We start from the raw sequence: 22,733 nt of genomic DNA, 5'->3' as shown, positions 1-22,733 counted from the left end.
TCTCGCTCTGTCTCATCTCTCCTCTGAGTGATCACATCACTTTCCCTCTTCACAGCATTTAACTGCCCCAGCTGCCCCTCACAGACCCACAGGTGATAGTGAATCACGTTAAACTGGACTCAATGAGTATGAGAGGTGGGAGAGTAGGGAGCACCTAAAGAATTTTAGTTTTCTCAACTTAAAAATACTCTGTTATTTATAATCATAAAGATAAAAGTAATACATAATTCAAAACTGTTTACATTTATTTGTACATTTATGTACATTTATTTGCATACACTCACAATAAAAACAAAACATTGTGCTTTTGTAAAATAAAGAAAACAAACACAATGCCGCTTTCTGCCATCCCGGTTTCCTATCCGTAAAGGGCATGGAGCGCGTTACAAAAATGAATCAAACCTCAGCGTATAGGCTACTAGCAAGCTCTTGCGTGCCATCTGAACTCTTGTTTTGGTTTGGTGCATAGATCAGCTCTTCTTCTTCTTCTTCTGCTTTTTTCCCTGTTGTGGCCATGAGCAAACAGGGTTGCATTACCTTGTGCGCCCCCTTCTGGTTTGGAGTGTGGATTGCCTTTGACTGACTGTATTCGTCATCTGACTATGTATGCAAAATTGCTTTCTACTTCAAATAGAACATTTACTGACACTGAGCAGTTCTCAAATTCTCTAGTGTATGATATCAGAATTGATGATTTGTCGCATGGTGCTGTGCTGTTTTAAAATCAGAGAGAGGGAGGAAAATGCTCATGAAAAACTAAACTTTGCCTTTTTTTGTTCAGAAACTAGACTAACATTTATAAGTGGACCTCAAGGGGAAAGAAGCCATTTAATATGGGCTCGCATTTATGTTTTAGCCAATCAGGAGAAAAAAAGCCATTTAAGACAGACGTTAAACGAAAACTAAAAGTGGCAGGTCTGAAAATATATACAGCGAAACTCCATCGAGACTCTGAACGCACCATCTGCGTCTCCATGGAAACACTAGCAACACTGCACAGCGCTGGAGTGTGTGTGTTTAAAACGTACATGGTTTTATTTAGGACTGGTTTTGTGGGGTTTGTCTGTTAGAAAACACACACACAGTTGTGTATGTGTGTGTGTCTATTTGTTTGCTCCAACTTTAAGTGCCTACAGTGGCACAAAGAATACAATCGTATCTTAGCAACAGGCGAGCTTGGCATTTTCATAGTTTTATATGGGTGGCATCAACCCTCAAGGAACGGCATGCACACACCGTTACCTAGCTGTCTGAATCAAGACATGCCATAGACATCTATGTAAATAGTTATAATTACCACAGGCTAAACTAAATCTACTCTATCTCATCAGAGTTGTGACTGGTTAGGACTTACCTCAGATCACTGTGTCGTTCTGCATTTTTGTGTAAGTGTGTGTGTGTTTGTGTGTGTATATGCATTTGTTTGTGTGTTTTGAGTGTCAATGAATAAGTGTGTGTGTGTGTGTGTGTGTGGTTTGTGTGTTTTGAGTGTCTATGTAGAGTAACTGTGTCTGCCAAGTGTTTTCTGAAGGCCTCCGCTGCTGCTGAATTTCTAACAGCACTGAAAAATAAGTTGCAAATGTGAGTTTGCATGCTGAATTGGATTTAATGGGATAAAAAATAAGAAAAGTCTTTCTATTGAGTTGCACCCAAAAACAAACATACTGCATGATTCTTTTGTTTAAATGAATTGTTATAAAAGACACATAAACTCAGGATGATGAATTAACATTTGCCTCACTGAACTGTATATATATATATATATATATATATATATATATATATATATATATATATATATATATATATATATATATATATATATATACACACACACACACACACACACACACACACACACACACACACACACACACACATATATAGTAGCGTTCAAAATGTTGGGGTTATTTTTTATTTTTTTATTTTTTTTTTAAGAAATTAAAACTTTTATTCAGTACATTAAATTGATCAAAAGTGACAGTAAAGGCATTTATAATATTACAAATGGATGGATGGATAGATGGATAGATAGATGGATGATTGTGACTTTCAGCATATCTTAATGCTGTGTGCATCTCAGTCCATGTGTGTAATCTGGCTAACCAGACTGAACAGACTTCCATATGCTTCCATACACACACACACACACACACACACACACACACACACACACACACATTCACATTCACATTCACATTCACTCAGTCATGCGTGTGTGTGATTTGATGGATGGCTCAGTCTGGCTTGTTTGTGTTTTACGTGGATGCCAACGTGTGTGTGTGTGTGTGTGTGTGTGTGTGTGTGTGTGTGTGTTGTGCATGAACAGCTGGTTTCTTGGCTGTCGTTGTGTCAATGCGTGTGTGACAGCAGATTGTCACTGAGAGAACGAGGTTTATATGTGCTCTGTTTGCTTCATTGCTATTATTATTGCTCATTCTTAGGGTTAACAATTGAAACCGTTGTTTGAAACAGCTAACCCTTACACCGTTCATACATTACTGAACTGAATTGTTTATGTAATTTTACACTTTTGACTTCTGCTTAAGGCTTTAGGAGCTTTATTTAGAATTTCACTTTGTTGATGAAATTTTGTTTTTCTTTAAAGAAATGTAATACTTTTATTCAGTAAGGAGGCATTCAATTGATCAAAAGTAACACTAAAAACATTATAATGTTATAAAAGATTTACATTTCAAATAAATGCTGTTCAAAGAATGTATCAGGAAACAAAATATGAAGCGGCACAGCTGTTTTCAACATTGATAATAATAATAAATGTTTCTTGAGCAGCAAATCATCATATTTGAATGATTTCTGAAGGATCATGTGACACTATGTAATGATGCTGAAAATCCAATCCAAATACAATTGAATATGTATTCATATTTTTGTTGCTAATAATAAATGTGCAAGTCATGCATGTTATGAAACTCAAAATTGTAACACTTTCTGATGATGTTTTACTTATTTACTTGTATTTTGTATATAATCTCCATGAAGTTGTCACTCGACTACAGTATATCCGGTGATTTGCTGCATCTCTTCGCTGCTCATTTGCATAACGTTAACCTTTTCTTAGCATCGTTGCAGCACTGGACACAACCTCATCACTTCACTATCTGTGACTGGTCGTGGTGTTAGAAATCGACCAGAATCAGCACTGAACGACCAGTGATCCCGCGTGTGTGTTTGTGTGTGTGTAAGGGTAACATGATGCCATAGAGACCTGCTTTTACAACATAAAGGTCACTAGAGGCCAGTGCTGATAAACACATCTGATAACCTGTTGTTATCTGGATCTGACCACACGTACATACACATCTCTTATTCAGCCTATCTGAGAAATAGACCATAAAAACCCTGAAACACCTCTCAAAGTCCTTCTCCTGCTCTACACTAGTTCTGTAGTTCATACTGCAGTTTATTCTGATTAAAAACTGCCCACTTAGATGGGAAGAGACCATTTGATTGACATGTTTATTTTTAAGTGCCCCTGTAGTCAATAATTGTATCCCTTAAAACTCATCTTTGATCACCAAATTGACATATTTAAATGTTTTTTTTTTTTCCTGTGAAAATTGTCTTGCCTTAAAAAAGCTTGAATGTAACTCTACACCCTTGCCACATTTAATATACACATATCAATGAATATGCAAATTAGCCCTGCCTCCACTTGCTCAAGTGAGCTCAGAGATCCACTCAGTCAACTTACTGAGATAAACGCTGCACAATGGTATCGCTCTTTACAACATCGAACCCATAACATTCCTGTTCACCATATCAGAGTCAGACAGATGCCTTTTAACAGTCAGTATCCTTAGAAAGTCTTTGAATAACTCAGAACATCAGTGGAGAAAGGCATATAGTTCATCATAACATCATAATATACATCATACACCCGCCATATTGCTAATTCTACACAATTTTAAAATATACCGGGATAACCTGGCTTTTCTGACTCCCCTGCTAGTTCGCTATTAATGATATGCTAAAGCCCGCCAGCACGTTGACGTGATTGGTTACAAGGTAGTTTGTGACATCACAAACAACAGCAATCTTTTTTTCACTGCAGTTTTAAGGAGAAAATACTCAGTCATTTGTGTTAAAGCATATTAAAAACACCACATAGACATATAAACAACATTAAAAACTTGATTTTCACCACAGGGTCTTTAAGACATGTTTAGAATATTTATAATTGTATAATATGAAACTGATGATATCACAATAAAATGGCCTGGACTACTTCTCTACCGCACTCTCTGATACAGTCTGTTAACTCTTTAACTTTCCCTTTTATCTCAATTTAGTTCAGTTTCAATTTAGTGTCAGTTTATTAGCATGACTATTGAAGTACAACATTGCAAAAGCATTAAGGACTCTGTCTCTCTGGCTCTCTATGGTAATGGTCTGTTAGGAGCTTCAGCGTGAGGATGTAAATGAAAATGTCAGAGATCTTTATGAAGTGTATTGGATTTCACATCCTCTTCTTGTAAGCCGTAAAAGTCTGCGGCCTTAATAATCGTTAGGACATGACTGAGGGGCAGCAGACACTTCAGAAGGGTTAAACGAACGACTGCGTTTGCATGAGCAGAATATTTCTCCTGGTTAATATTCCAGCGGTGCAGCAGTGATATTAGGGCCGTCTGAAAGCTTATGATACTCTGAGGAGATTTTGCGCTCACCTTCACGCTCCCGCTGGAGCTCTTCAAGATTCATCCGTTTCATCCTGAAGGTCTTTGTTGTGTGTTTATAAAAACTAAAGTTCTCATTTCACACTCAATACATCCAAGAACTGAGTCTGCCTGCATCTTATTTCATTCATTCATTCATTCATTCATTCATTCATTCATTCATCCATGTTTGTAAGTTCATTAATTTGTAAGTTTGTTCATTATTCTCCCTTTATGTACTGATCTGTTTTCCTTTCATTCTTTTTAAATCCTTTTAGTTCATTCATTCATTCATTCATTCATTCATTCATGTCCGTAAGTTAACTCCTTTGTACATTTGTTCATTATTCTCCCTTTATGTACTGGTTTTCCATTCATTCTTTTGAAATCCGTTTAGTTTATTTGTTAGTTCATTTGTTCATTCATTGTCTCATTCATTCATTCATTCATTCATCCATGTTTGTAAGTTCATTAATTTGTAAGTTTGTTCATTATTCTCCCTTTATGTACTGATCTGTTTTCCTTTCATTCTTTTTAAATCCTTTTAGTTCGTTCATTCATTCATTCATTAATTCATTCATTCATGTCCGTAAGTTAACTCATTTGTACATTTGTTCATTATTCTCCCTTTATGTACTGGTTTTCCATTCATTCTTTTGAAATCCTTTTAGTTTATTTGTTAGTTCATTTGTTCATTCATTGTCTCATTCATTCATTCATCCATGTTTGTAAGTTCATTAATTTGTAAGTTTGTTCATTATTCTCCCTTTATGTACTGATCTGTTTTCCTTTCATTCTTTTTAAATCCTTTTAGTTTGTTCATTCATTCATTCATTCATTCATTCATTCATGTCTGTAAGTTAACTCATTTGTACATTTGTTCATTATTCTCCCTTTATGTACTGGTTTTCCATTCATTCTTTTGAAATCCTTTTAGTTTATTTGTTAGTTCATTTGTTCATTCATTGTCTCATTCATTCATTTATTCATTCATTCATTCATTCATTCATTCATTCATCCATGTTTGTAAGTTCATTAATTTGTAAGTTTGCTCATTATTCTCCCTTTATGTACTGATCTGTTTTCCTTTCATTCTTTTTAAATCCTTTTAGTTCATTCATTCATTCATTCATTCATTCATGTCCGTAAGTTAACTCGTTTGTACATTTGTTCATTATTCTCCCTTTATGTACTGGTTTTCCATTCATTCTTTTGAAATCCTTTTAGTTTATTTGTTAGTTCATTCATTCATTCATTCATTGTCTCATTCATTCATTCATTCATTCATCTTTGTTCGTTCATACATTTATTCATTCATTTTTCATTCATTCATTCATTCATTCATTCATGTTTGTAAATTCACTCATTTGTATGTTTATTCATTCTTTATGTACTGATCTGTTTTCCATTCAGTCTTTTTGAATCATTTTAGTTTATTTTTTAGTTCAATTATTTGTTCATTCATTGTCTCATTCATTCATTCATTCATTAGTTCGTTCATTCATTCATTCATTCATTCATTCATTCATTCATTAGTTTGTTCATTCATTCACTCATCCATTCACTCATAATCGTTCAGGCATTAATCAATTAATTAATTCATTCATCATTTTTCATTCATTCATCTTTGTTCATTCATTCATTCATTCATTCATTCATTCACTCATCTTCATGAGTTTAAAACACCCATTTGTTTATTTTTTTATTCATGCATGTGCTTGTTTATTCAGCTACATGTTTATTCATATTTTAGTTAACATTTCTTCATTTCTTTCATTTTTCATTTGTGTTTATTAATTTGTTCTTTAATTTTGTTTGTTCATTTGTACATTTATTAGAATATGTTTTTATTAATTCATTTTGTTCATCTTATTGTTCATTCATTTTCATTTTAGTGATGTTTCATTAGAGACTCGTCACTAAAATGAAATGAACAGTTTAGTGACAAGTCATTGTCATCGTTTAATTCACTCGTTTTTTCATTCATCAATGTGCTTGTTCATTCATTCATTTGTTTTCTTCATTTGTTCATTCATTGTTTATTTCTTCATTATTGCCTTCATTTTTTGTACATTCATAAATTTGTTCATTTTACATTAGTTTGTTAGTTTTATTTGTTCATTTTTGGTTTGTTCAGTTATTTATTTTTTAATGTTTATTTATTTGTGCATTAATTTCTTAATTGATTTGTTCTCTTGTTTGTTTGTACATTCATTTAAATCATTATTTTACTAATTAATTTATTCATTTATTAGTTTATCCATTTATTCATACCTTCATTAGTTCATTCAGCGCCTGTTTAGATACTCTTGGGTGATCAAGCTATTAAATTCACTGTGTCAGCACATTTCTCTCTCTCTCTCTCTCTCTCTCTCTCTCTCTCTCTCTCTCTCTCTCTCTCTCTCTCTCTCTCTTTATGGTTTGTGCTATCTTTAGCTCTCTGTGTGATTGAAATAGCTTCTCTCTAGAGGCCGACGGCTCTCAGTTAACACACACACACACACACACACACACACACACACAGCGTGCAGCGATTGAACGGGGTGAGGTTTCTCACAACAGGAGGGTGAATGTGAATCACTCCAGTGGGCCCGGCAGGAAAACCCTAGAAACCCAAATACACAGACGCTCGTTTGTCTTTTTCTCTTGCTAGAAAGCATCACATTCACTCTTTTTCTGTTCTCTCGGAGCCAGAGGTCTGCACAGGGCGCGTGAGGTGGGAGGCTGTCAGAATAATGAGGCCAATAAGATCTGTCTTCCCTTTAGATCTCTTACTTTCTATCTTTGTCTTCTGTTCCTCCTCGTCATGTAGTTTCATTGCCTCCTCATCCTCTCAACCTCAGAAGTGATGGTGTCAACCCCTCATTTAAGAAAATCTCTCAAGATCAAGCCCTGCTGGAAAACATCTGCCCTCCTGTCATTGTGACGTTTGATGATTTACTGTTTCACATCTCTAACGAAGGATTCAGTCTGTAACCAGACATGATTCTGTGAATCTAACCTTCTCGAACTGTTGATTTTACACAAAATGTCAAGCTCCAGTCTCATTGGCTTGTTTAATTAACACTCACCAAGCACCGTATGCTAGTAAAAATCGGCATTGGCGAGTATATGAAATGGTGTCAATTGCAGGTTGGCCGGTAACGTTTTTATGAAATCCAACAATGCAAAATTGTGAGAACATGAATGTGAACCAACGTGAGTGATGCTCGGGACAGTTGACCGGCCAAGGCTGCGTTGTCACGAAAGTTTGAGCCTTGCCAAGCTCAAGAAGACGCAAAAGGGAACTTACTCGCTGTGTGGAAAGTTTTCTGTGCGCAAATATCTATAGCACTCTTCCAGAAAGCCGCATCTCTGACGTATTCAAACAAAATTGTTAAAATGCCCATCTTGGCAAGTATCCTTGTAAACATAGTCAGTTTTGTCTTAACTGAATGTAAATAGTTAAGAAATAAATCACATGTGTCACAGTATATTGGATCTGTGCATTAGACTTAAAGTGACAGCAGCCACTGTCACTTTTTTTTTTTTTGGCGCACAAAAAGTTTTCTTGTCGCTTTATAATATTAAGATAGAACCTCTGAACTCATGAACTGTTTCAAATATGTTTTTAGTACCTTTATGGACCTTGAGAGTTTGAATGGCTTTGCTGAATTTGCAGAATTTTAATTTTTGGGTGAACTAATCCTTTAATCTATGTTTAATGGTGGTAAAAAAAAAAAAAAAAAAAATTATATATATATATATATATATATATATATATATATATATATATATATATATTTGATAAATTTTATTTTCTTTGTTCGTCAGTTGTTTATTTATTCATTTGTTCATAGTTCATTTATTCATTTTATCATTTGTTTGATTAAAATTACTGTAATATTGAGAAATGTTATTATTATTTAAAATAGCTGTTTTCTAATATATTTTAAACATAATTTATTCCTGTTATGCTAAAGCTGAAATTTCAGCATCATTACTCCAGTCTTTAGTGCCACATGATCCTTCAGAAATCATTCTAATATGCTGATTTGCTGCTCAAGAAACATTTATGATTGTTATCAATGTTGAAAACAGTTGTGATGCGTAATATGTTTGGGGAAACCATAATGGATAACAATCATTTGAAACATGTCTTTATGTTTTTTGTTTTTCTTTAATCAATTGAGTGCATCATTGCTGAGTAAAAATATTAATTTCTTGCAAAAAATCTTACTGTCTCCACACATTTGTTTAATTCAGTTAATTTTATTCATAATTCTCTATAGACTATCTTGTTTTGTTGCTTTATTACATTACATTTGCTCATTTATTCATTTGCTCATGCATTTTCCATTTGTTCATTTGTTATTGTCTATACGTAGTGCTGCCTTTCTTTTCTTTTGTATGTTTATTTATGTGCCCATCCGTTTTTTATTAATTCATTAATAGTTCCTGGATTTTTGTGAGATGTTTACAAGAGTTTTGTTTGAGACACTCATATTTTATACTGTATTTCTGTTTTGCCCTTCAGTGAATATGATTTCAAATTTATGTGCTCCTGAGCTTCACATAAACTAGCATGTTTGGCTGCTTTACTTCAGATGATCTCATCTGTTTTAGAGGGTTGTTCTCGGTCAGAATAATAAACTAGTATTTGAAGTCTGACGGTGCAGCAGAATGAAAACAGTTTTCTGTTTTGATGGTTTTTGCACACCGATTACACTTCTGAACTCCATTTGCGTGATGAGACGGCACTCTATTTTAAACTGTTTACTCTGGTGAGGTCTGGTAAGACGAGGCAAGATGAGCGACGGCGATGATGGAATTTTAAAAGGTTTTGTTGTTGCTTTTTAAGCAGGAAATGCACTTTAACCATTCAAATAAGGTTTACATGATGCTCTTCCTTTTAAGTAGATTACAGAGATTGCAAAGACAGGGAAAATGGGAAAGTTTGTTCTTGAAGAATCCACAGTTCTGGCAAAATATAACAATGTAGAGAAGGCCAGGATCTCACACACACAGTTTTTCCTCAGCCCCCAGACTGACTCAGCTTGTCCTCCTCTTTCTGCATTCTCTGCTTTTTCATCCTATTTTTAATCTTCTTTCTTTTCTGCTAATATTTATCTTCTCTCATCTCTTTTTACCTGCAATGAAGATTAAGCATTGTTTTCATGATTTATTCACCCTTGTGTCGTTCCAAACCCATAGATGACTTTCTTTCTTCAGTGGAACATAAACTAATAATTTCAGAGATTTTTTTTTTTTTTTCAATACAACTAAAATAGAGAGTGACCAGTGACTTATAATCTCTGTAAAAGACAATAAAAGCACTGGAAAAGTACCATAACAGTATTTCATATGACTTGTGCACTATATTTCAAGTTTTTTGACGTTATAATGTCTTATGTGGGTCTCTCATACAGAGCTATCAAATGACTTATGCACCGCACAAGATGCATGGACTACTTATACGATGCTTTGGAATGACGCGAGATGCAAGTTTACAATGATTTTTCATTTTTGGGTGAACAGACCCTTTAATGTTGTTCCTGTTAGAGATCATGTGAACATATCTGATCATACAGATTTGTGCTCTTCAGTTGTGAATGAATTGGCCTGTGCTTGAGATCTGTTTCTGTTATTAATGTGTTTGTTCTCCATCTGTCTTTCTGTAGACGCTGGAGGCTGTGTTGACCTTTAAGTACAGTGGAGGAGCCGGTCAGCTGGAGGGCTACTACCGCGAGCTCAGTCTGGGGGTCAGAGTGGATGTTGAACCTTCAGTTTTCTTCACACGAGTCAGCACTTTACCTGCCACCAGGTATTAAAACAGTACATTTACTCAATAGGCAGGCCTGAGCGTACAACATGCAGTATCTTGAACAGATCATATTCAGTCCAGCTATATTGTTATTCAGGGTTTCTTGCACAAAAATAAGTGTATGTGTGTGTGTGTTCTTGTATACATGGTTTATGAGGACACAAATGTGTATAATGACATGGGTATACAAGGTAAACATGGTTTACGAGGACACTTCCTTAAACCAAATGGCTTAAAAAACATACTAAATGGTGTTTTTTTTTAAATAAAAAAAAAGTGTGTCTGTGTGTGTGTGTGTGTGTGTGTGTGTGTAGGTGCACTAAAAAATAATGTTTAAAAAAAATGAATGTAACAGTTTGCATCAATTTTTTTGAGTTATGACAACTTTGAGTGAATTTACAGTCCACCAACAACAAGCTACACACTAGATGCGACGCAAAAATGCGAAGTGATAAAATCAATCAAAAACCACAGCATATCAGAAGAGAGTGTGGGCGGGCTCTCTCGGCAAGAGCACAGTGGACACAATGAAATGGGCAAGTTCTTAGTAAAATTTATAAATATTATACAATTTAAACATTATTTAAAGTACATACGGAGTGACTGAACCAATCTTTGTCATAGAATACACTTGTTTGTTCGCATTGAGTTGACAGTTTGAACATTCTTGTGCTCATTTATTTATTTTCCAAGATCTGAGGTGAATTAGCCAGTGTTGTTTTCATTACTGCTAAAAAGCTGGGAACACAGAACGATATTCAAACTCACGTTAGACGCTTTTAACATTTAAAGGTGCCCTAGAATTAAAAATTGAATTTACCTCGGCATAGTTAAATAACAAGAGTTCAGTACATGGAAATGACATACAGTGAGTCTCAAACTCCATTGTTTCCTCCTTCTTATATAAATCTCATTTGTTTAAAAGACCTCCGACGAACAGGCGAATCTCAACATAACACGTAACAGTCGGGTTGTACGCCCCCAATATTTGCATATGCCAGCTCATGTTCAAGCATTACACAAGGGCAGCCAGTATTAACGTCTGGATCTGTGCACAGCTGAATCATCAGACTAGGTAAGCAAGCAAGGACAATAGCGAAAAATGGCAGTTGGAGCAATAATAACTGACATGATCCATGATAATATGATATTTTTAGTGATATTTGTAAACTGTCTTTCTAAATGTTTTGTTAGCATGTTGCTAATGTACTGTTAAATGTGGTTAAAGTTACCATCGTTTCTTACTGTATTCATGGAGACAAGAGCCGTCGCTATTTTCATTATTAAACACTTGCGGGCTGTTTAATTCATAAACACAACTTCATTCTTTATAAATCTCTCCAATAGTGTGTAATGTTAGCTTTAGCCACAGAGCAAAACCTCAGACTCATTCAGAATCAAATGTAAACATCCAAATAAATACCATACTTACGCGATTAGACATGCTGCATGACAAACATCCATTTTGAGGGTTATATTAGCTGTGTAAACTTTGTTTATGCTGTTTAAGGCAAGCGCGAGCTCCGTGGGCGGGGAGCGTGAGCATTTAAAGGGGCCGCAGCCTAAATCGGCTCATATTTAATCATGCCCCAAAATAGGCAGTTAAAAAAATTAATTAAAAAAAATCTATGGGGTATTTTGAGCTGAAACTTCACAGACACATTCAGGGGACACCTTAGACTTATATTACATCTTTTAAAAAGACTCTTTTAAAAAGTTCTACGGCACCTTTAAATAAAGCACATAAACAGTACCTGATATTATCATTGCCATACTTTGTGTTGCTGTTCCAGCCGCAGCGTTGCAGAGAAATAGAAACTGTTTCTAAACTAGAATATTCGCGTGTCGCCTTCACGGCTGGTCAGGACAAAAAACTCAGATTATCTTGGAAAAGATACCTTTTATTGCTTGTCACGTCGCTTTTGGTTAGGACACGGTGTAGTAATTTGTAGCATAAACACGAATTTTGATTTGTGAAAGTTGATTACTCAAAAAAATGAAGTTGAACTTGAACTGAACTATTTCAGTTCAAATCAACAGCTATCATAGCACATGCTAATATAACTTATTTAACATATATATTTAATGCACAAGTAAGATATGACTTGTCACTGGCATTAGTGCAGTCAGTGCTTATAGAGTCAATGTAGTGTTTAACTTCAGCACAATTGTAACCACAAAAAAAAAAAAAAAAAAAAAAAAAAATCTCTCTTAAATGTCAAACATTACAGCATTAAACACTTACAGATCTTTCCCTTCACTAAAAACACATAAAATAACAACATCTCAACATTTATTCTCCTTATCCAGTCCTATGCAAAGCATGCTGGGAACTAGAAATCCACTGCCTAATTTCCAAAGTTATCAAGACAATGTCATTACATTACTACAACCTATTTTTTCTTTCTTTTTTTTTCTTTTTTTTTAAAGGCAATTAACGCATACATTTGAGTTTAAATTATAGACGATTTTAAGTTGATGTAATGATCAACATTATTATGTCAACAGAACTAACAAAATAGTATTTGCAACTTAAAAGGTTTAATTCAAACAATACATTAGAATTTTTAACTTGCAACCATGCATTTATTTAAGTAACAGGTCCCCTGAATTACTTTTTAGAGTGTGTGGGTGTGGGTGTGTGTGTGTACATGGGTACATGTCGCTGGTGTAATGGACGCCTCTTAAGTCTGAGAGTTTTACTGGCTAGCCAGTGCTGTTGTGTTTAGTGTAAATGTTTTTAGATGATGGATTTCGGAGGATGCGTGGGCTTTGATCACCTTTTTGGGAGACATTAGGATTTGAAAACATTATCACATTATTTTAGAAGGAATATGATTACTCTACAATGGTTAAATACATACAAGAGATTGCAGATGTGTTGTCAAACAGCATCAGAGCACTACGAAACCTTAAAATACATCGCTTAGGTAGTTTACAGCATAACGTACTGTAAATACACACTATCCCGTAATGGCAATAAGTGCTCAGTTGCGTTATTAAGGGTGAAGTCTTATCTGCCAAATGAATGCAGCTGAAAAGTGGTTTATGAAGGAGTCAGTCCGCAGTGGTGAACCTGAACACTAATGTTTTGTGTGACACAGCAGAGCTGGAATGAATGACTGCTGCTGTCTCTAGGCTGAGAGAGAGGGGGACAGAGAGATGAAGAGAGGGATAGACAGATGGAGATGGATGGAGAGAGAGAGAGACTGATCACACCTTAGTAATGACCACTTGAAGTGACTCATTAGCTGTAATAATATCTGCTGTCTCAGTCATCTAGATCATCTATTATTCCTGTCAGATGGATCGGCTGCTCACACACACACACACACGCTCACTGCGTTTTGCTGAGCTTTTCTTAGTCTGGACCAGTGCTGGGGAGTAACTGGCTAAAAGTAGTGATACTGCTAACTACATTTATCAGTAGCAAAAACGTAGTAGTCTAATTTATCCATTAACAATAGTTAAAATTACAGTGAATGCATCTCTTTCAAATGATTTTGGATGATCTGATTCATTTTATCGCATCAGTTTTGTTCAGATGATTCATTTTGATAATTCCGAACTTCAATGTAGTTAGCCACTTTTGTTAGTAGTTTACAGGGAAATGAACTGCTTTAAAAAAAATCATGGCTTGACTGTCAAGTGTAGTTGAGCTGCTGTAAACTATAAATAGATTTTAGTTCGGCTACAGTTTCACAGTGGCTTCCTCAACACTGTTCTGGACCTCCATGGCAAATGTGCTTCATTCTGAACTTTATTTATTCAAGCAATGGCTGTAAACCTCAAATTATGATTAGCTCATTCTTCCACATGAAACCAAGAAAGTTTCATTTGGCAGACTGGATACTGGCCAAAAACAACAGCATCTGTATTCACATCACACAGAAATGGAAAATCCTGCTTGTGCTGAATGGGTGTGAAATATTCAACAGTCGGTTGGTCGACATTCTTCTCTGTTAGCTTCAGGCGCTCTAAAAATAGCAGCACTAAATACACCTCATTACATCCGTATGAGGACAAAAGGTTTAAGAGCAAGTAATGTCTTAATGCATATCTAAAAATGCCTTAATGTGTTGTAGGGTTAAGGCTAGACTATAGGAATTATAATTGTATATACTACATTATATGCTTGGTTTATATTCATTATTATATACTACAGTACCTTTAAATGACTAAAAATAATTAGTAATTTGTGTTTTTATATATATTTTGTTATATTAAAACATTTTTTTCATTTTTATTTATTTTTAATTTAAAATAATAATGACTAATCAGGAATAATAATAACTCATTTTGAATTTACGCTTATTAACGTTCACATTGTATAGTTTCTTAAAGGTCCCGTTCTTCGTGATCCCATGTTTCAAACTTTAGTTAGTGTGTAATGTTGTTGTTAGAGTATAAATAAAATCTGTAAAATTTTAAAGCTCAAAGTTCAATGCCAAGCGAGATATTTTATTTAACAGAAGTCGCCTACATCGAACGGCCAGTTTGGACTACATCCCTCTACTTCCTTCTTTAATGACGTCACTAAAACAGTTTTTTGACTAACCTCCGCCCACAGGAATACACAAGAGTTGCGTTTGTAGAGTGTGTTTGTCGCCATGTCGTCGAAACGCTGTTATTTTCATCCCGCAGTCCAATAACCGGGTCTGATTCCGGCTCAAATTGATAGGGTAAAATTAAAGACATGTTTACAATAACTCTGAGCGCACGCATCTCCACGTTATGGTAAGAGGCGTGACCTTTCCGGGCAAGGAGCGCTAAACTGCTGTCGAATCACAACACAGGAACCGCTGGCACAATCAGAACTCGTTACGTATTTCTGAAGGAGGGACTTCATAGAACAAGGAAGTCATCAGCCCGTTTTTATGACAGTGGAAACAGCGGTATACAGATAAGTAAATTATGTGAAAAATACTGTGTTTTTTTACACGCGAAACATGAACACATGTTATATTGCACACTATAAACACAATTAAAGCTTCAAAAAAACACGAAAAATGGGACCTTTAATTACACTTAATGCTCTATTCCATTGTGCTCTTTAAGAGAGTAACTATGAATTATGAATTCTTTTCATAATGCATTATATATGGAGGCTTTATAGGAACGGGACACATTTACACACGTACGCGCTCAGACGCACTACTGTTCGCAGCATCTTGAAGGATCCACTCGAGCGCCGTGCACTTCTTCAGCTCAGTACCTCTGAGCAGATGAAATAATGTTACTGAGATGAAAATCTTCTTGAAATTTCTGGGCGGCGGGTCCAGACAAATGGCCCATCGTCTGCGCTGAATAATGTAGGCAGAGTAGAGATGGGTTCCACACCACAGATCTGATGAATACTGCTGGACTGCTTCGATTATTTCTCTTTAAAGGTTCTTAAAGATGCTTTCCTAACACATAAAGTGGTCCGTGACTAATGTCTGTGTCTCTAATTCACACCCACACCTCTTATGTGTGGACAAATGTACAGTCTGTGTGTGTGTGTTTGACCAAATAAATTCAACAGGATGTTGTAAAAAGCAACAGTTTAATTACTAAACTCAGACACCATTAACACACGCCCACAACACACACTTCACAATTGCTCTTAGACACACTTAACACACAAATAATACAGGAAGACCATTAAATGAAAAACAACCTGCCTTAAAAAAAAGCTTTTATGTCTTCTGTGTGAGCGGATGTTTTGAGACGCGGAACTCCGGAGGGAAGAAAACATTCAAATGGCAAATCTCCAAGTGTCTTAAAGGATTGTTTGGGGTTCAGTACAGCTTAAACTCACTACTTAAAACACATACATTAATTCACTTATAATGGAAGCCTATGGGGCAAAGCATTCTGGATGATTCCAAACAGAATATATATATATATATATATAGACAATCTATGTTGTTTCCAAAAACAACATTACAGAAAATCTTGCCTTATTGTCTTGAAATTCCCAGTGAGCAGCCAAAGGCGAATGGGCTAAACAAAAAAAAAAAAAAAACTTTTAGATGTTTATTTTGAAGAAAGATTATAAATAGAAACTTTTTTTTTTCTTTCTTTTAAAGTGTCCCATTATGCTTTTTTCAGATGTTATCTTTCATGTAGTGTGTAATATAGCTGTTTGCAAATTTCAGAGATCAAAGTGCAGATAAATGGAGTAATTGTCTCCAAAAATGTAGGTTTGTAACAATCTACTTTGACCATCAAACACTGTAGTTGTAGCTGAGTCCTGGAAGAGTTTGGCTCTTGTTTTCAACATGTTGAGAAGACACTGTTTTCTGCACTGCAGAAGCAAATCCACTTTGATGCACTTCAAAACCATGAGAACTCGGAATCAAATTAGTACAGTGTCCCTGTGGTTCATGTCAAGTGCTGAGGAAAATCCGGAGCTGAAATACAGATATGGTAATGGGTGTTTCAATTCTGACATGCACTGACCAATCACAACAGACTGGGCCATCTGACCAATCAGAGCAGAGTAAGTTCTCGGAAAGGAGGGGCTTAGAGCAACTGAATCCTTTATTAATCCATTTAAGACACTGTGAGAAATGAGTTGATGTGCAAAGTATATTAAAGGGGACCTATTATGCCCCATTTTACAAGATGTAATATAAGTCTGTGATGTCCCCAGAGTGTGTATGTGAAGTTTTAGCTCGAAATACCTCTCAGATAATTTTTATAGCATGTTAAAATTTAAAAACGAGCCATTTCAGTGTGGTCCCTTTAAATGCAAATGAGCTGCTGTGCTCGGCCTAAGAGGGCGGAGCTTCACGAGCTGATTCTCCGGTGACAGGATTCAGTCAGGACGCACTATAATGTCAGAAACTGTGAATATATGCTGCATGGAGATATACAGGTATAGTTTAGTTCAATTACGGTTATAACTTATATTGTCGTCTTGTTTTTAATCCACTATATTAGTACAGGCCTGTTGAACTGTCTGAAAGATGGCCAAAAATATACATATGAGTTTTATGACGTTTATTGTACTTCACACAAAAGATGAAGTGTCCGTTTTCACTCTAGAAAATCACTGTAAGAGCTTAATAAAACACTGCAAGTGTGCATTAAAATATTATCCATAAACTCTCTCTCTCTTATCCTTGTATTACCAACATACATAGCGAAGTACACAGAAACACTCGTTACAACTAACAGTAAACGAATATATAAAGTAGGGCTGCACGATTAATCGCATGCTTTTGTCATGCGTGTCTCATCAGTAAAGCCGGTTCTGTGATTAGCGGTAAATGTCCATCACCTGCTTTCAAATGGAGCGGCACTTAATATACAGAGCCGTAGTTCGCGGACAAGCTACGCAATATCACGTTCGTAATCGAAAGCGATTCATCTGCGATTATGAACGCGATATTGCGTAGCTTGTCCGCGAACTACGGCTCTGTATATTAAGTGCCGCTCCATTTGAAAGCAGGTGATGGACATTTACCGCTAATCACAGAACCGGCTTTACTGACGAGACAATCTCGTGCAATTAATCGTGCAGCCCTAATATAAAGACCTTATACCTTTCGGGTGGTGCTTAATAAACTTTATATCCGTAAATAAACTCCGATGAACTGTAATAAAGTGCTCTCACCTTCATTACTGCCATATCCAGTGTCACTCTGGAGACTGTAAGCTGGATCACGAACAGTTTATCTTGTATATCCTTAAGTAGCACATTTTAGCACAGTCTCTGTTTTGTATTGTCCCTTTGTATTCATATTTGTTCACTAAGCAGTCTGGTGTGAAATGATTTGCACAGACATAAACGAATTTCGACAGAACTGAGGGAGAATTTTCTGGAAAACCAAGTTAATCCACCTCGTTTTCAGCAGCTCAGATTTAGGTTGTAAATGAAGAGAGCTATGTGGATTAATCCATCCAGCTACAGAACACCTAAAACGCTTGAGAGTTATTCTCGTTAGTGCAGCAATGGCAGACTGTGTAAACTCGCTGTGAACTCACTCAGGGCGGTTCTATGTTCAAACGGCAGTGTCTGTCAACATTCGTGGGCGGGGCCTATGGCTTTTGTGATGTCACACTGCCAGGGATCTGGAAACGGCTTGTTCTGAGACACTGCTTATGATTTATGGGGATTAAAAAAAAGGAGTGGTTGGATTTTTATCACTATAGGGTGGTTGTGTACACACACTGCCAACACACATTTATGTGCAAACACCATGCAAAAGTGAATTTTACATAATAGGTCCCCTTTAAAGGAAATTAAAGTGTGAACCTCCAAAACAAAAACAAGGAGCCTTTAAAATAGCATATTAGGGGGACTTAAATGGAGTCAATTTCATGAGACGTGTTGTGTTTAACTTGAAACGTTCCTCTAAATCATGCAACGTCAACTGGCGGCCCGCGGGCCAAATCCGGCCCGCCAGAGATTTCCATCCGGCCCCCAGAATAATACTGAATTCAGGAATAGCCTTGTAAGAGGAAAAAAGTTTAGGGCTGGTCCGAATACCATTTTTTGAGCTTCGAAGCTTCGGTAGTAATGAACGTATTTTTCTCTCTAATAAAGGCAGGAATCTGTGTCTGTATGTCCGTTTGCATTTTTATTATTTCGAGAACCGTTCATCCAATCGACTTCACAAGGCAGTGCAGTGTCGCATTTGGTGCAATATAGATGGACACGCGAGACGCGACACATTCAGAATTAATAAACTTTTAGTAAACTACAGTCAGAACAGCGCGAGCGGGAAGCGGCGCACCTCATGCGGGCAGGGCTTATGCTCCGAGAACGGACACTGCACTAGTGATATAAAACGCACACACAGGTCTGTTAAATTAAGCAATACTTTTAAGGTAGTCTAATATTTTTCTGACTAACAAATTGGCACAGTAAGGGTAGATTTAAATAAAGAAAAACGAAATTTAAATAAAGAAAAAACAAAATTTAAATAAAGAAAAAACGAAATTTATATAAACAAACACGAAATTTAAATAAAGAAAAAACGAAATTTAAATAAATGAAATTTAAATAAAGAAAAATGAAATTAAGTTAAATTAAAAACGAGATTAATTTAGATTGATAATAACGGGTAAAAATGCTAATACATTTTGTTTCTATTATTGTATTTTCCACAGTGTTAAAGCAACAAAACACAAGCTCAGACATGCACTTCGGTCCATACAAACTCCGCTGTTCTGAACACTCCCATTGCTGGAACACGCGTCGGTTCTATTTCTAGCATGCACGCGTTTTCCGCGTGGCTCGAGCGCGCCTGAGACGCGTGTCTCAGTGTGCAAACTCCAACCTGTTAAATATGGGAGCCGAAATAAAAACGGACACGCCACGCAGCTGAGACGCTCACGCAGCCAGTGTGTCGCCGGCCTTATTCAAGGGGGAATGAGAATCGTTTCGCGGGGGATCCCAGGTGTGCAAAAAATAAAAATAAAAAAATATTCGAATGTCAAATTTTCAAATCGAATACCAACCCACCGAACGAATATTTGAATATTCGGGTCCGTTCCATATTTATTTATTTTTAAATCTAACGAAAAAAAAAAAACCCTTCTGAAAAGTAGCTTGTGCCATAGCCTGCCTTCAGTCAAGAATGACGATAAACGCGTTGCTCTCATTGAACATCTTTTATTGTTTCACGTGCTCATTTTTTCACAAATGTCAAAATTGCGTGACAGTGATGGACAGCTTGACAGCCTCACAAATATGAAGCCTAAAATATCGCTATCGCCCCCTGGTGGCTTGCTGCAGTACAGGTAATATGTAAAAAATAAAATACATTTGGAATTAGAATTAGTATATCAAATAATAACATATTAGGATACAATTCGAATTTTATTTTATATTACGAGTATCTGGCCCTTACAGTGTCTGCAGAGAAAAATTCTGGCCCTTGGACAAATATAGTTGATGACCCCTGCTCTAAATACTCAGTGTTTTCCATGCGGTGACGTCATTTGACTCTGCTGCAGGAAAACTTTCAGCATCTGTTCAAGAGTTGAGAGAGACTGATGGAGAGAGAGAATGAAGGATGCTCGTGTTGAGTAAGCATTGGTTGGCACTCGCTCTCAATTTCTCTCTGCTATTTAAAACTTGGCAGCATCTCTTGTGATGATTCATTCCTCACTGATCACTGTAAGAAATGAGAGAGAGAGAGAGAGAGACACTGTATGTCTTGACTGCTCTGCTTGTGCGCCGACACACTGGCCATCATATCATTCAAAATCTTTGCTATTTATACACGCCACTCACTGAGGTTTAAAGGCACCATACCATGGTAAACTGGCCTTTTCTTGCTCTTTTGAAGTACAGTTTCATGCGCTATATTTGATGTACTAATCCTTAAAAGTACAGATGCATAAAAAGAACAGTTTAGTTCTAGTGGTCAGAGAAGATGAAGATAGAAACCTTGACTGCAAGAAACCTTGACTGAAGTTAAAAGTAGATTTCTTGGGGAATACTAGTAGTGTAGAATATGATTTATGTGTGTTGTGTTACTGTGGTGGATATGAGAATTTGTTTTCATAAATAAAGCACACACACACTCACACATACACACACAAAGCTTTCGGTACATGAAAGGGACACTAACCTTTGATGTTTGGACAGAAGATGACAAGTGCATCTGCATGACCTCGTGCCCATCTGTTTTTGTGTGTGTGTGTGTGTGTGTGTGTTAGAGGTGTAAAGTGATGTCAAAATGAATATCAAAATGATTTAAAGCACATTTTGTTAATGCTTTTGTACATACACTAACTTTCAAAAGTTTTGTCTCTTATGCTCACTAAGGCTGGATTTATTTGATTAAAAATACAGTAAAGACAATCAAAAATATTAAAAAATATTACAATTTAAAATAACAGATTTTTATTTAGATATATTTTAAAATGTAATTTATCCATGTGATGCAAAGCTGAATTTTCAGCATCATTACTCCAGTCTTCAGTGTCACATGATCCTTCAGAAATCATTCTAATATGCTGATTTGCTGCAAAAGAAACATTTATGATTATTATCAACATTTTTTGTAACGATATAGAAGTCTTTACTGTCACTTTTGATCAAGTTAATGCATTCTTGCTGAATAAAAGTATTTATTTAATTTACTTTTGAATGGTAGTGCATGTATTGCATAGACAATATACGCATTTTAATAATATTTTATATAATAATAAACATGTTGCACCTAAAAAATGCAAATACATTTTAATAAATTAAATTTCTATATATTATACACATAATTCTATGTGTTTTCTAAATATGATATTATTATCAATCATTAAAAAAAGTAAAAAAAAAAAATGTATTGGATAAATAATTTCACAATTCCTTGTTTGATTTGATCGATTTGTCCAATGCTCACCTGATTTCTTTGTCCTAACAAACTGACAGACAGGTCATAAGTTCCTACTCCACAAAACTGTGTGTTAAATGTCAAATGTGTCCTTTGCTTTATTTTGCTTGAATTGAGGACAGAAAGATTGATGTTCAAAGCTTAATGTAATGAAATAAATGATCCACAGGGTGTGAGTTCTGTACTTCATTAATACTCCCTCGGTTTGTCTGCAGTACTCGTCAATGTCATCTGCTGCTGGACGTCTTCAACTCGACTGAACATGAGCTCACGCTGTCTGCCAAGAACAACCAGGACCTGGTGCTGCACGCCAGCGAGTGTCAGAGGTACACACACACACACACACACACACACACACCTTCACTTTGCACTGACTCCTCCTCCATCGCTGTGATGTAACGCCGTCTGTCTGGCTGATTGAAGTCCGAAGACTGTCAGACGGCATTACCTGACCCTCTTCTCCACTGACAGCTCTCTATTTCATGAAAGTTACTCTCATGAACCGGAGCTGCAGCAGGTCACAGTTTCTGACTTTCATAGAGTCTTGGAGCGACAGACGCACACTTATAGTGCCTCCGTATACTCCGCAGTAGGTTTTTGATGTGTCGTGCTGAAATTGCCTTTTTTTTTTTTTTTTTTTTTTTTTTTTTTTTTTTTTTTTGAAGATATGCAAACTTAAGGAGACAGGATTCACCACATGACATTCTTTCATTTGAAGAAATGAAGGATAAAATGCAAATATGACCGCATTATTCCGCCCTGAGTTTAAGATGAGAAAAATACTGATTAAATCTTTATTCATGTAATGTTTTTTACTGGTTTGGAAGCTGATAAGTTGAACCAGGTAACTTATGAAGAGCAAATGTCATCATGTCAATCATTAAAGGGATAGTTCACCCAAAAATGAATCCTACGTGCCTT

General features: G+C 36.0%; 1 protein-coding gene across 2 annotated transcripts in view; it reads left to right on the top strand.

The window, feature by feature from the left end:
• Positions 1 to 22,733, top strand: part of trappc9 (trafficking protein particle complex subunit 9) — a 258,472-nt gene that overhangs the window by 132,931 nt on the left and 102,808 nt on the right. For both annotated transcript variants that reach the window (XM_048203094.1, XM_048203092.1), the window contains 2 exons: positions 10,337 to 10,479; positions 22,028 to 22,138. In XM_048203094.1, the coding sequence (XP_048059051.1) occupies positions 10,337 to 10,479; positions 22,028 to 22,138 (254 nt within the window). The remainder of the gene's footprint in view (positions 1 to 10,336; positions 10,480 to 22,027; positions 22,139 to 22,733) is intronic.

Source organism: Megalobrama amblycephala, linkage group LG9 (genome assembly GCF_018812025.1).
Source record: "Megalobrama amblycephala isolate DHTTF-2021 linkage group LG9, ASM1881202v1, whole genome shotgun sequence".
In the NCBI taxonomy this organism is placed as follows: domain Eukaryota; kingdom Metazoa; phylum Chordata; class Actinopteri; order Cypriniformes; family Xenocyprididae; genus Megalobrama; species Megalobrama amblycephala.
Note: the sequence above shows the minus strand (reverse complement) of the source record. Positions and strands in the feature narration are given on the sequence as shown.